The sequence below is a fragment of the Sorex araneus genome, chromosome 4 (genome assembly GCF_027595985.1).
Source record: "Sorex araneus isolate mSorAra2 chromosome 4, mSorAra2.pri, whole genome shotgun sequence".
NCBI classification, from domain to species: domain Eukaryota; kingdom Metazoa; phylum Chordata; class Mammalia; order Eulipotyphla; family Soricidae; genus Sorex; species Sorex araneus.
In genome coordinates, this window is record NC_073305.1 from 110,619,502 (window position 1) to 110,632,914 (window position 13,413).

General features: G+C 37.0%; 1 protein-coding gene across 10 annotated transcripts in view; it reads left to right on the plus strand.

Moving 5' to 3' along the window:
• Positions 1 to 13,349, plus strand: part of DOP1A (DOP1 leucine zipper like protein A) — a 111,722-nt gene extending 98,373 nt beyond the window's left edge. For 6 of the 10 annotated variants that reach the window (XM_055134471.1, XM_055134479.1, XM_055134474.1 and 3 more), the window contains 10 exons: positions 131 to 240; positions 468 to 617; positions 756 to 817; positions 2,134 to 2,286; positions 3,467 to 3,603; positions 4,855 to 4,910; positions 6,397 to 6,561; positions 9,747 to 9,876; positions 10,656 to 10,715; positions 12,805 to 13,349. In XM_055134471.1, coding sequence (XP_054990446.1) covers positions 131 to 240; positions 468 to 617; positions 756 to 817; positions 2,134 to 2,286; positions 3,467 to 3,603; positions 4,855 to 4,910; positions 6,397 to 6,561; positions 9,747 to 9,876; positions 10,656 to 10,715; positions 12,805 to 13,110 — 1,329 coding nt within the window. In that variant the 3' untranslated portion in view covers positions 13,111 to 13,349. The remainder of the gene's footprint in view (positions 1 to 130; positions 241 to 467; positions 618 to 755; positions 818 to 2,133; positions 2,287 to 3,466; positions 3,604 to 4,854; positions 4,911 to 6,396; positions 6,562 to 9,746; positions 9,877 to 10,655; positions 10,716 to 12,804) is intronic. The other 4 variants (XM_055134475.1, XM_055134478.1, XM_055134477.1 and 1 more) reach the window with 2 other exon arrangements.
• The last annotated feature ends 64 nt before the right edge of the window (positions 13,350 to 13,413 follow it).

Below are 13,413 nucleotides of genomic sequence, written 5' to 3' on the forward strand. Positions count from 1 at the left end.
CTTTAGATTTTTTTGTCTTTAACTATTTCTAATTAGAAGTATTCTGAATTTTCTGGGAGACTGAAAACTATCCCTAAATGCTATCAATTTAGCTCTTATTTTACTATATATTACTCCATTTATATTTTAGGTTTTGGCTCATCTTTTGGATATGGTTTTCTATAGTGATGAAAAGGAACGAGTTATTCCTTTACTTGTTAATATTATGCATTATGTTGTACCCTACCTCCGAAATCACAGGTACTATGATCATTTAAGTAACTTTATTAATTCATAGCCTAGTAGAAACAAATTGTGTTATTTTATTATTTTAGTAATGACATTATTTTTACTTTGAATTATAATTGACATCTCTTATAATGCTGTGTGTTTTTTTTAATCATTGTTTTAGGTAAAATGTGAATGCTTGTGACTAAGTTAATATGACTAAAAGTTATTATAGGTTAAGGTAGCTTTTTTTTTTCTAGCGCACATAATGCCCCAAGTTATCGTGCCTGTGTCCAGCTGCTGAGTAGTCTTAGTGGATATCAGTATACACGGAGAGCTTGGAAAAAAGAAGCCTTTGACCTCTTTATGGATCCTAGTTTCTTTCAGATGGATGCCTCTTGTGTTAATCAGTAAGTCTTTGTCTTGCTTTCATTCATCATGATACTGCATCACAAAGAATCTGTTGAGATCAACTCTTCCATTGCAAATGAGAACGCTATTTTTCACAATAACCAAATCTCATTACATAGAATTCTTATCTCTTTCAGTTGGAGAGCAATTATGGACAATCTGATGACACATGACAAAACAACATTTAGAGATTTAATGAGTGAGTATTGTATAATTAAAATTAGTCTCTATGTGATCCATTTTTATTATTTAACTCTTTAGGAACTATAAGAGGACACAGAGTCATACATTTGAAGTGAACTTATTTGTTCTTTTGAAGCATCTAGTGTAAGGATAGGGTCATATCTCACTTATCTCTGACCTGTTTCCCTAGTGCTGGCATATAGCCAGTATTCTATAAGTTGTTCAGTAAATGAAAGACTGATCCATGGAAAAGACAGGCAGTTAAATTCAGCCTCTAGGACAAGTCACTCTGAATCCTGGGATTCTATTATTTCTTACGAAAGAAGAAAGAGAAGGGGTATAAGAGTCATAATTATTCTCTATCCCCCTTTTACTCAGTCTTGATTTCTCATAGTATTTCATCTAAAAACATATATATATATATATATATATTTTTTTTTTTTTTAATGGGTTGAAAGTTAACTAGCAGTGAAGTCAGTTAAGTCTGTAGATGAGATGAGCTTCATATAATTTCTTTTTAACTCAAGCTGCAGTTTCCCCATATGGAAAAAGAACAGTGTATTCACTTTTCTTTCTCATCTTCAGGTCCATGGATGTAGAATGCTTACCTTGTATATCCCTGGAACCACCACTAATTAATTAATAAAAATGTGATTTTCTTATCTTCATGGGGACGTTTTAAAGGTTCAGATCCATCAATTCAGCAAATATTTATGAAAGATTAATATGGACCAGGAATTATGGTACTCTTCATAAAATAAGATTATTATTTGGGGGGTATGAAGTTGTGAAGAATACAATGATAGATTTAAATAACAGCAAAAAGAGCTTATATTTGAGGTGAAACTGAAGAGGCTAACCATGAGCAGGCTTAAGGACAGAGTATTTCAGGCACAGAGAATAGGGATTACAATAATTTGGGGGTAACTTGCTTGTCAACCACATACGTAGATGTGACTGCAAGAGAATGAGCCAGAGGTGAGTGGGAAAACATCAGGAAGGCTCAGTGAGATCTGGACAGAAATTATTTTTAAATTTAGGTAGATATCATAAAATAATTAAGTGTTTTGTTAAATAACACTGTTGGTGACTTTGTTATTGTCTGAAACTTTCTCTGTTTTGAATTTTCCCTCTCCACATCTTGACCCTTGCCCCAGTTGGTCTGGTGTGGATATGCTGGATCTGTCTGCAATTTCTTCTACCCCCCCCCAAGAGAAACCCAGAATCTTCTTCTTCCTGAGGCTCCCCTCACTCTTGGGTATTAGAAGGCAGTTAGCCATGTTTCATATCAGAAACCAAATAAACTTTTTTTCAAATGACTTATTTTTTCAGCTCGTGTAGCTGTGGCTCAAAGCAGTTCTCTTAATCTCTTTGCAAACCGGGATGTGGAGCTAGAGCAGAGAGCCATGCTTCTCAAAAGATTAGCATTTGCTATTTTTAGCAGTGAAGTTGACCAGTACCAGAAATATCTTCCAGATATACAAGGTAAATAGTGAAAAAAAATATTTTCTCTATCTCTGAAACAGTATTTTCTCTATCTTTGAAAGAGTATTTTTTTCCTTCCTTAGAAATGCCATTCTCTAAGTTGTAAGTTGGAATGAATTATACCAAGCAGAAGAATATACATGGTGTAGATTTTTTTTTTGAAAGAGCGAAGTTATCACCATATTTAAACTTAATTTCTAGGTCTTGCCTAAGTGTTGTATCTTGGTTTGGTTCAGATATCCTAATAAATCATGATTTGCTGTAGCGAAACATATTACCTTTATTTTATTTTGTAGTGATTGGTAAATGCCTTCAAGGGCAGAGCCAAAGTATACAAAGAGCCAAAAGCAGCATTTGAAGGTCTAAAGTTTGGGCTGGACGCAGGACTGTAGAGTACACTCCAGTCCTTATCTAACTGATATCAAAAGGTCCTTGGGAATTTTGAGTAATGTAGTGTATTTTTGAAACCAGGTCCTATATAGTTTCTTCCTTCAAACTTAGCCAACATTGTATTTTTCCTCATTTAGTGATATGATATTATTTGAGGACCTGCTTTATAAGGTTCTCGGTAACCTTTATCAAGTGGGTTTGGTGACACTCTCTGGCCTGAAGTGTTGTATCTCATCCTCACCCTGGGCCACCAGTTACCTCCACAGCGGGCATGAGCTTGCCTCACGAGCTTGTGGCGGCATCAGCTGCTCTCTGTGCCCGAACACAGCCAGCTTTAGCATCCGATGGGAATGATGGCTCATCCCTCTAGTGCAGTGCACTCTCTCTCTGAAGTGACTCCTTTCTGGACCCTTTATGCCTGCTGTCACATATATAACACACACACTCTGTCCTGTGATTTTTAACTAGATCACTGCTACTCAAAATGTGGCCTGTGGGTCAGCCGCAGCCTCTTACCACATCCATGATAAGCACAGAGATTTAAAGTAGGTATTTCCAACTTTTACAGCGGTTGAACAGACTCTCGCATAAAAATAAGAAAATGGCATTTGTATTTTATGTATCTTTGATTTTTTGTAGTCTTTGGCTTTTATTATTTTTCAAAATCATTGATCCACGAGTTGATATTTTTTTTCAAAGTTGGTCCTTCAGCACAGGTCGTTTGGGAAGGATTAGACTGCATGGATAACTGCATTGTTTAGATACTGAAAACGCACTGCATTTCTTTCAGAGAGATTGGTTGAGAGTCTCCGTTTGCCCCAGGTGCCAACTCTTCATTCTCAAGTGTTCCTGTTTTTCAGAGTATTACTTTTAAGAATGTCTCCACAACATCTTACCTCACTCTGGCCTACCATGATTACAGAACTTGTGAGTTAATTTTTTTTTTTTTTGGTCTTTTTGGAGAGGGTTGGCAGGGAGGATCATCCATATGTGGCAGTGTGCAGGGCTTACTCCTGGCTCTGTGCTCAGGGTCACTCGTGGTGGTGCTTGGCGGGCCTTCTGCAGTGCTGGAATTCTAAGCAGGTTTGCTTTGTGCAAATCAAGTGCCTTAACTCCTGTTTTATCTCTGGCTCCAAAATTAAATCAGTCTAAATTACAACGTTGAAAACTTAAAAGTAAGCTTATTCCCATCATTTTTTGCAAATAACAAAAAATAAATAAGTTTTTTATTTATTTGATCTCATCTTCAAATAGCCTAAACTTTAAAATATAAAACATTTTTCATATTTTATGAAAATATTAACTTCTTGTGAGTCACTGATCTGGGAGTATAAATCAGACTCTTTCACACTTAATTTTTTTTTGGTTGAGAGGCCTTCCCGGGGGTCCTGGGAGAATCCCGAGGGACTATAGGGGCAATTCCTCGCTATCCTCAGCTACAACCCCTGGCTAAGAGGTGCTGCTCTGGCCTGGCTGTGCTGGGCAATACTGGGCAGTGCGGACGAAGAGGGTCAGTGGAGACCAGCGATCACATTAATGCCTTGAGCAGACAGGGCATGCACTGCATTTATTACATGCACTACCTCCTGGACCCTTGTAAGTGTTTAAATTTTGTACTGCTAGCAGACCTAATTCCCAGAAACTCCAGAATGATTTGAGCTGGTTTAGCTAGCTAGATTTAAATGAACAAACATAAGGTATATATTCACACATAAAATGAAGCTCTTAATGCCAATTAAAATGGTTTGAAAAACCTTCCCCAGTCCCACTAAGTGAATCCATTCTAAACCTCAAACCATACCTATAGCCCTCATCTGAGCTATGTGGGCAAGTAGGGAAATTATAGGCAGTGAAAAGAGATACATAACTCTGAAAATCCAGTATTTATAATTTCCCTACAGGAAATTGACTTAATTTTATTTCCTTTTTTTAATAAATGTGACTTTTCATAAATTCCAAGAATAAAAGCTTGCCTTCATCTCAGTTTTGCCAAATGATTAGTATTGCTGCATGCTGTTTTTTTAATTTAACTTTCAGAAACTAAGCAAGACTTAACAATTCTGAATTTGCTGCCTAAAATTTGTTTTTACATTAATGAAAATAAAGCCAGGAAGAACTTGAAAGGAGGATTGAATATATAATTTAAATAAATATTTAACACTTATTTCGTGGTTTCAGGTACAGGTGTTTTTACTGATGGAACAGGAACTCACTGCTGATGAAGATATTTCAAGGTAATATAAAATTCATTTTTAGGGGTATTTGGAGTGGGTCCTCCTAAGTGGTGTTCAGGAGACACAGGGCCCCTCCAATGAGTCTCAGGCAACCAACTGGCATTTCAGTAAAAGGTTTCAAGGATGAGGTGCCAGGAATTACCAGGCCTCAGGACCTCCAGGGCCGTACCCGGTAATGCTCAGGGGATCATGTGATACTGGGAGTTGAACTGGGGTCAGCTGCATGCAAGACAAATGCCTTAACACCTGTACCATCTCTCTAACCTTATAGAATTCATTTTAATTTGTTCTTCTGTCATTTGCCTGATACCCTAATGTCATCTATATCTATCTATCTATCTATCTATCTATCTATCTATATAATGTATATACCATAAACACTATATAATGTCCATTATAATGTGTAATGTGCCTTTATAAAAGCAGGAAAGCTTGGATCCTATTTTATCTAAAAACTTTCTAATTTTAGTCTGCTATTATCTACTTGATTATATTTGGATATATTTTCATTTATTCACTAAGTATTTCAGTCTTCATTAAATTGTCAGTATTAATGGTTTTTGCTTTAAACTTTGACATGACTTTAGTTTAAAGCAATATATCTTAATTTCATCTATGTTGGGTTTTAATTAAGGAGGGACCCCCTGTAATGTTGGGGGCCACTAGAGCTATTCCCGCTGACCGCTGACCGTGGGGCGGGGTGGCATGATCCCTGTGCTGTGGTGGGGATCAAACTTTAGTCCCCGAAAGGTAGGAAAAATCCAACTGTTTAAGTTGGATAACCTATAAATTTTAATAGGCCCAGATTTTCTGGAATGATCTGTTTAAGGCATCTTAATTTTATTCTTTTTAGTACGGACAGTTAGTATATGAATAAACAGAATTTATTTTTTGCAGGCATTTTTTTGTTTATTTGTTTTGGGGTCACAACTGGCGATGCATAGGGTTAATCCTGGCTCATGCCCTCAGGAATTACTCCTGGTGGTGTTTGGGGGACTATATGGGATGCTGGGAATCGAACCTGGGTCGGCTGCATGCAAGGCAAACGCCCTACCTGCTGTGCTGTCACTCCAGCCCTGTGCAGGCATTTTTATACAAATTTATAAATTGAAAAGTTTCTTTAAGGCTAAATGTCTTGAATATATTTTATGCTTCAGTGCTGTGTTTATTTTTTAAAAACCCCATGTACATACAAATAAAAGTACTGTTATCCATGGAAAGTTTCATTACAGAAAGACACTATAGTGTGGTACTATGGGGGTTCTTGGTTTTACAGCTTGTATTTTTATATCTATTGATTATAGCATAAGTTACCCATGCTGTTTTTATGTGCTAAGATTTAAGGAACACGTTCATTTAGTCATAACTTGCATGAGTAATAAGCACACACCCGGTGAGTATGAAGAATAGTAGCTGTGGAGATTTTCTGGGGATTACCTTTGGGTACCCAATTTAGCTGCTGATAGCACTTGTCTCCTGCCTTCAGGACTTCAGGCCCCTCTGTGGCTGGTCTAGAGACAACCTACACAGGAGGTAATGGTTTTTCTACTTCATATAACAGCCAGCGGTGGTTAAACCTCTATCTCTCTGCTTGCAAATTTCTGGATTTGGCTCTGGCATTGCCCTCTGAAAATCTTCCTCAGTTTCAAATGTAAGTAAAAGCAAAGATATTAAATGAATATTTTAGAAATAGTTTTAATATTTTTAAAATGCATTTGCTTTGTCACTGAATTCTAAAAATTAATGTTCAAGTGTTTTTGTATACATGGAAGTAGTCCTGATTTTATTTAAAATGTAATTTTCCTACATTGGTCACCACAGCTATTGAAAGAAAATGGTGCGATGGCTGTATCTGAATTAACTGATTATTCAGTCAACAAATTGTCTACCAGCTTTGAGGAAATAGAGTACACAACTCACAATTTCAAGTCCGGTTTGGTAGGCAAACAGTTAAACACTGGATGGGTATCACAGTAACCAGTGTGCAAGTCACGTGAGGTCACACTGCAGAGACTGCCCTCCTAATTTTGAGGATCACAGCTTTCCTAGAGGGTAGACTGGAGGGTAGAGGTGAAGACTGGGGAGAAGTGCATGGGGTGAAGACTGGGAGATTGGCATAGAACTACTGTGTCTAAGGTGTTGAAGGATAAATACTGCTGGAACAGAAGAGGCTGTAAAGCAACCGAATTATGTTTTGCCCTGAAAGCTGCTTTAGCATCCTCGGGCTTTAACCCAGGGATGGGGGATGCCATGGAAGCATTTTAAGGAATGTAATGATAAGTTATCAGACTTGTAGAAATCATACTTTGCATAGGATGAGGAAAATAGACTGGAAGTGACAAAGGCTGGAACCAAGAATGCTGATAGTGCATTCAGATGATAAGCAGTGGGAAACGAGGCAGTGGGAAATAGAGACTAAATGAATGTAAGTTAATTTTCTCGAGTCCTCAAAATTATTTGTCTTTTTTTACAATTAATTTTTTATTTGTGGGGGAAGCCTCCCAGGTAGTGCACAGGTGGCCCAGGGTCCACTCCTGATGATACTAAGCCAGACACTTTTGTTTTTGCTTTTTGGGTCACACTGGTGATGCTCAGGGGTTACTCCTGACTCTGCACTCAAGAATTACCCCTGGCCATGCTCAGGAGACCATATGGGATGCTGGGAATCGAACCCGAGTCGGCTGTGTGCAAGGCAAACTACCTACCCACTGTGCTATTGCTCCAGCCCCCACTAAGCCAGACTTTGCAGGTGGATTTAGTATTTAGTGCTCACACCCATGCTGAGGGCCCTCTCGTGGTCAGCGACCATGCAGCTCTGGCTATTGAACCTGGGGCCTCTTGCATGCCACCCATTAAATTATTTTAACCCTTTAAACTATTTTCCTATGCCTGTATTTAACTTTAGATAGGAAAACTATATGATTGTTTTGTCAAAATGAAGCTAAAATCATTTGATAATTTATTCACATTTTAAAAGAAATTTTAATTACCATGATTATAATATTGATAAGGGCAGACTGGTAGTCTTCCTGTTAAAGACCAGTTCTCAGTTTCTGTTGCTTTTGAGTATTTGTTGTTTCTTTACTATAGTTATTTATATATTTATTCACATTTTAAAATATTTTATTCTAAAATGTAGGTTGAAGAGTTATCTCTCTTCTATATTGGACTTTCTTCTCAAAAACCTGATTTTTCATAAGCATTTTATTAAACCTAATAATAAAAACTAGATGTTAATTTTAATTCCATTCTCTTTTATTTCCACTTAAATAACACATAAACAACTTGATTGGTGTCAGCAGTGGAGTATCTATTAAATTGATTTTTCTTGTGATTAAGAAAGTGTCCAAAATGAACTAGGCTGACTATTTTCACAGTCATCGAAATCGTTCTACATAGTGCTCTAAGTAAAAACCATTGAGTACTATACCACTGGTGCTGATTTTTAAGCTGCAATGCTAAGGACTAAAATGAGTTTATCCTCTTTATTGAGATGTATTTACTAGCAAAGGGATAAAACCTTCCATAATATTAGAATACATTTTTAATAATATCTTTTTAAAAGACTAATAGAAGCAGAACATGGAGCATTAATAATCTTGAAATAGTAATATTTAAGCATCTTACATATTCCAAAACTGTGAAATATCTGGTAGTTTAAAAACAAATTAAAACTCTGTATAACTTAAATAATATCATAGTTTGAAAGGCAACAATGGGCTAGTGAAAGATAGCTGCAATAAATATGACAAAAATCTGACTGAACATGAAAAGGAAAAGAACCCAGTAGAAAAATTGTGCTAATATGGACAGTAAATAGTTCCTAGAAAAGGAATGAATTTCAGCAGAGGAAAAGGTAATTTTTTTTACCATATTCATATGGTAAACACCATCTGAAATCAGGAGCAATATCATAATAGTAGAAACTTAAAAATGGGTTTCCTTTTAGCTATGATAACAGAAGAATTCTTGCTGGAAATAGAGTGATTTTCCAAGCAATCTTATTTATGAAAATTGAGTGTGCCCATTTTATTTAAGCCAAAAATTCTACTACATTCAAGAATGTGTAATACCACTATAGTTTCATATGTGCATAAAATCAACATTACATAGGTTATTTATTTTTATTACTTATAATAGCAAGAAATTGGGCAACCCAAGAAACTGGTTAAATTTGTACATTCCCATGCTGAAATAAAAGTAGTCCTAAAAAAATGATAGTACCTATGTAATATCTAAGAGATATTAAATCAAGGCAACGAGTTTTTAAGAGATTTGTTGTGCAAATATGTGCTCATCTGTGTGTGTGTGTGTGTGTGCACTTACTGGATGGATATTCGAGATGCTAGCAATTTATGGATTCTATAGAGGAAGATTACCTTTCTTTGGTGTTCCATTTTATACTGCTTGAATATTATCCATATCAAATTAGTTTTAAATTAAAACCAAAGTTAGAAATAAAAACAAAAACAGAAAGGTTGGTAAGAAAAAAGTCTTCCTTAATTTTTTAAGTTCCTTGCTCCTTAGTTTAGTTCAAGTTTGTGTTGAGATTTTGTCCACTAATGAGGATGAAAACAATTTGTTAAGCTCATGAAAAAAAAAAAAACGAGCACTGTATAAATTTACACATGCATTTAGTCTTTACAACTCTGCGGTACTTAATATTATTTTTCATTATTAATGAAGTAAAGGTTTAGGTTGAGAAATAATCCCTAGGTGACAATGTTAGAAGCATACCACATATTTGAATCTGTGTAGTGCTTGGGTAATTTGTTTATTTACATGATCTTAGATGGCAAAGGGTTTATCTTCCTGATGTTAACATTCTGTGCATAGGTACCGATGGGCCTTTATTCCAGAAGTCTCGGATGATTCAGGGTTGGAAGTCAGAAGGCAGGGCATACATCAACGAGAATTCAAACCTTATGTAGTACGACTCGCAAAGCTTCTTCGGAAAAGGGCAAAGGTATTGCTTTTGTTTTTATCTTAAGTATGTTTCTGATAAATATAAAGATAAAATTTGTAAAATATAATTTTACCATTTTAGACATTTTATATACTATATAAAATGTATATACTATATAGTATATATCCATATATACCTATTTTTCAGTATGTATCAAGTTAACTCTAAATATTTTGCTGAGGAAGATAATAATGAATTTGCTATGCTAAGTGGGTCATTGTTACATAAATTTCAAAAACTATTAGGTTGTTTTGAGAGTCTAAGTTTGCAGTATGTGCTTTGATCACTCAAAATTTCCAGTGTTCTAGGTTCTCATTGAGGCAGCAACTCCTAAATTATATCCCCCCCAAACTATAGAAACAAAAGAAAATTAAAATTTCACTTGACTTTTAAGAGCTTGATATAAAATGATATACTTTAGATTCACTAAAGAGCACTTAAACTTGGTCCAGAGGTAATCACAGGCAGGTAAGGGTAGGACTTGAACTTTGATATCAGAGCATTTGAAGAAAATAATCATAAATTCAGAAGCAATATTCTGGATCACACGTGTACTTTGTCAGTCCTGTGTCAGATTAGTGATGAGAGTTTTTATAAGATACCTTTCCCCTACCAAAGGGAAAAACGTGATAAACTTTTGTTCAAAACTTGTATGCAGAATTGAAAAAGAGTTGACTTGGAAGTATTTTCCTGTCCAGAACATTTCAATCAAGGTCTTCATGACCAAGCATACATTTCACTGGCACAAAGGCTCTGAGTTCTCCTCTTTCCTTCCACAGGACAAGGAGGAGGACTTTAAGACAGTGATTTTGGAGGGATTGGAGATGGCCAAGCATCAGGTATGGGAGGTTTTTGATGCTTGTGATATGGCAGCAAAAAATGCCACATCTGGACCAAATATGGAGACATACAAGGAGCTTGGAATTTCAACAAGTACAAGAGAAGTAAAGAGGGAGGAAGTCTTCCTGCAAGCATAGATTAGTGAAGTGAAAGGAGAAATTTTATGGAAATGTTTTAATTCTTTATTACTGAGGATGTGTAATTATGATTAAGAACAGAAGTATAAAACAATTGTACTGTTCTTGGTCAAGAACTAAAAATCCTCTCAAGTACTTCTTGACAGGAATGTAAACAAGAGGTTTTATCTTATTTTCTTGCATTTGGAAACTAGCTATGTAGGCTCAAGCATATTATTTGTTCTTCTTCAAGACAAACTTAGCTATGTATATACTTTCAAGTTTAGCCTAGGAAAATGAAGGTGGCTGGAGAGCCAGGGAATGGTAGCAATAGCAGTTAATGGCATAGAAAAAAAAATGGGACTCAGCACTAACATTAAAACCACTTTTAGTTATGAGAAAGGAAGATGGTTTTGTCTATCCAGTAATTTGGGCTGGAGGTTAAATGATTACTAAGAAGTCAACTAAGTGGTATTGGCTATTGTTTTCCTTTCCTCCTTTCTTTTGTCATAAAGATCTAGATCTTTCTATTTTAAGTTAAATCTATTTTCCTTTCCCTGGATTTTATTTTAAAATAAGCCCAACTCATGAGCACACATAAGAAAAATGAGCTAAATTTTTGCAGCTGCTTTCTCCATTAAAAAATTAATATTAAAATACTAAATAATGGAAGTTTCCTGGCACTCCTTGATCTTAGAGGGCAGACTCATTTATGATTGTGATAGATTCTATTTTTGCTTCCTTGACTCCCCCTTAAGTATTTTTATCTCCAGCTCATTGTTTTCATTATCCTATTTGTATCTATCCAGGGTCAAACACCATTAGTTCCATTATAACCTTCACTAATTAATGTCTGTTACTCTAAAACTAGCCTCTTTTAACACATACACTTTTACTTGAGTTTGTATTTCGTTAGCAGTTTTCACCTCTCACTTTTTTATTGCAAGGTATAGTATTTTATTTGTCTTACCCCAGGATGTTGCAGTTCATTGTCAGAACCAAGATACACTTTTGACTCCAGGTCCAGGTCCACCTTTCCTCCCTATGTCGATTAGCACAGAAGCTTAGCAGTGTTGCTCTCCCAAGGATTCCCTTACTTTCTCCTTGCTTTGCATGAGAGTACCTATTTACTTTCAACCCTGATTATGGGGAGGACTTTGGGGCCACACCCAACGGCTACTCCTGGCTCTACATGCAGGAATATACTCCTGGTGGTGCTCATCGACCGGGTGGAATACTGGGGATGCATGTAAGGCAAACACCCTATCCACTGTACTGTCATTCCAGTCCAACTACTACCATCTTGTGACTCTGAAGTGTGATCTACTAATGGTACAGTGAACAAGACCTGTCCCTTCCTTAGCCTCATCCTAGTTAATCTGTCTCCTGGTCCTTGATAACATTAGCGGGAGTCTGGAAATCTGGGAGCTTTTTGAGTATATGGACTGGAGCGATAGCACAGCAGGTAGGGTGTTTGCCTTGCACGTGGCTGACCCGGGTTCAATTCCTTTGCCCCTCTCGGAAAGCCTGGCAAGCTTCCGAGAGTGTCCCGCCCACACGGCAGAGCATGGCAAGTTACCCGTGGCATATTCGATATGCCAAAAACAGTAACAACAAGTCTCACAATGGAGATGTTACTGGTGCCTGCTCGAGCAAATCAATGAACAACAGGACGACAGTGCTACAGTGAGTATATGCAAAGCACAACAAATTTTCGTATTATTTGACTCTCCCTATTTAAAACCAATCCTGGTCTGTTTGCTTGATTCTAGTTGGGAAAATACTGCTCCTGTGTTAGACCTGTCTGCGTACAATAATGGGCACTCAAGTGCCTCCTGAATTGGAGTTTTCATCCTGTCTAGGGTGAAAATGGGAAGATCATCATGTGAATTCATTTCTTAGCTCTGCTGATCTTTTACATTTTCTCCCATCCCACTCTGAACACAACTACTCCCTTTCTTGTCTTCCGCAGAAAAACCCGGAGGAAGACAACTCAGGGAGAACGCTGGGGTGGGAGCCGGGGCACCTGCTGCTCACCCTGGGCACCGTGCGCAGTCTCGAGCAGCTGCTGCCCTTCTTCAGCGTGCTCAGCCAGGTCTTCAACAGCAAGGTCACCAGCCGCTGCGCAGGACACTCAGGGAGCCCCATCCTCCACTCAAACACCTTCCCCAGTAAGGACATGACACTGGAAAACCACAAGCCATTTTCCAGCAAAGCCCGGCAAAAAATAGAAGAGATGGTTGAGAAAGATTTTCTGGAAGGGGTGATGAAAACTTGAGCCAGCACGGGAGCGCCACTGAGCGCAAACGTCAATGTAATTATTTAAAACCAACAATGCTCCAAGTTGTACAGTTTCTTCTGTTTTTGTATGTAACGAAAACACATTTCAGGTTGTATTTAATTTAAATATTTGTAAATAAGAGCAAATGTCTGAATGTGGCCTGAATCAAGTTAAATATTGTCGGCTCGTATTGACTATGGTGCCTAAGAAAGACCTATATATACTTATAAAGTTCACTGTCTTATTGTCCTTACTTGTCCTAAACCTGCAAAATACACAATGCACACTTTTTTTTTTCTG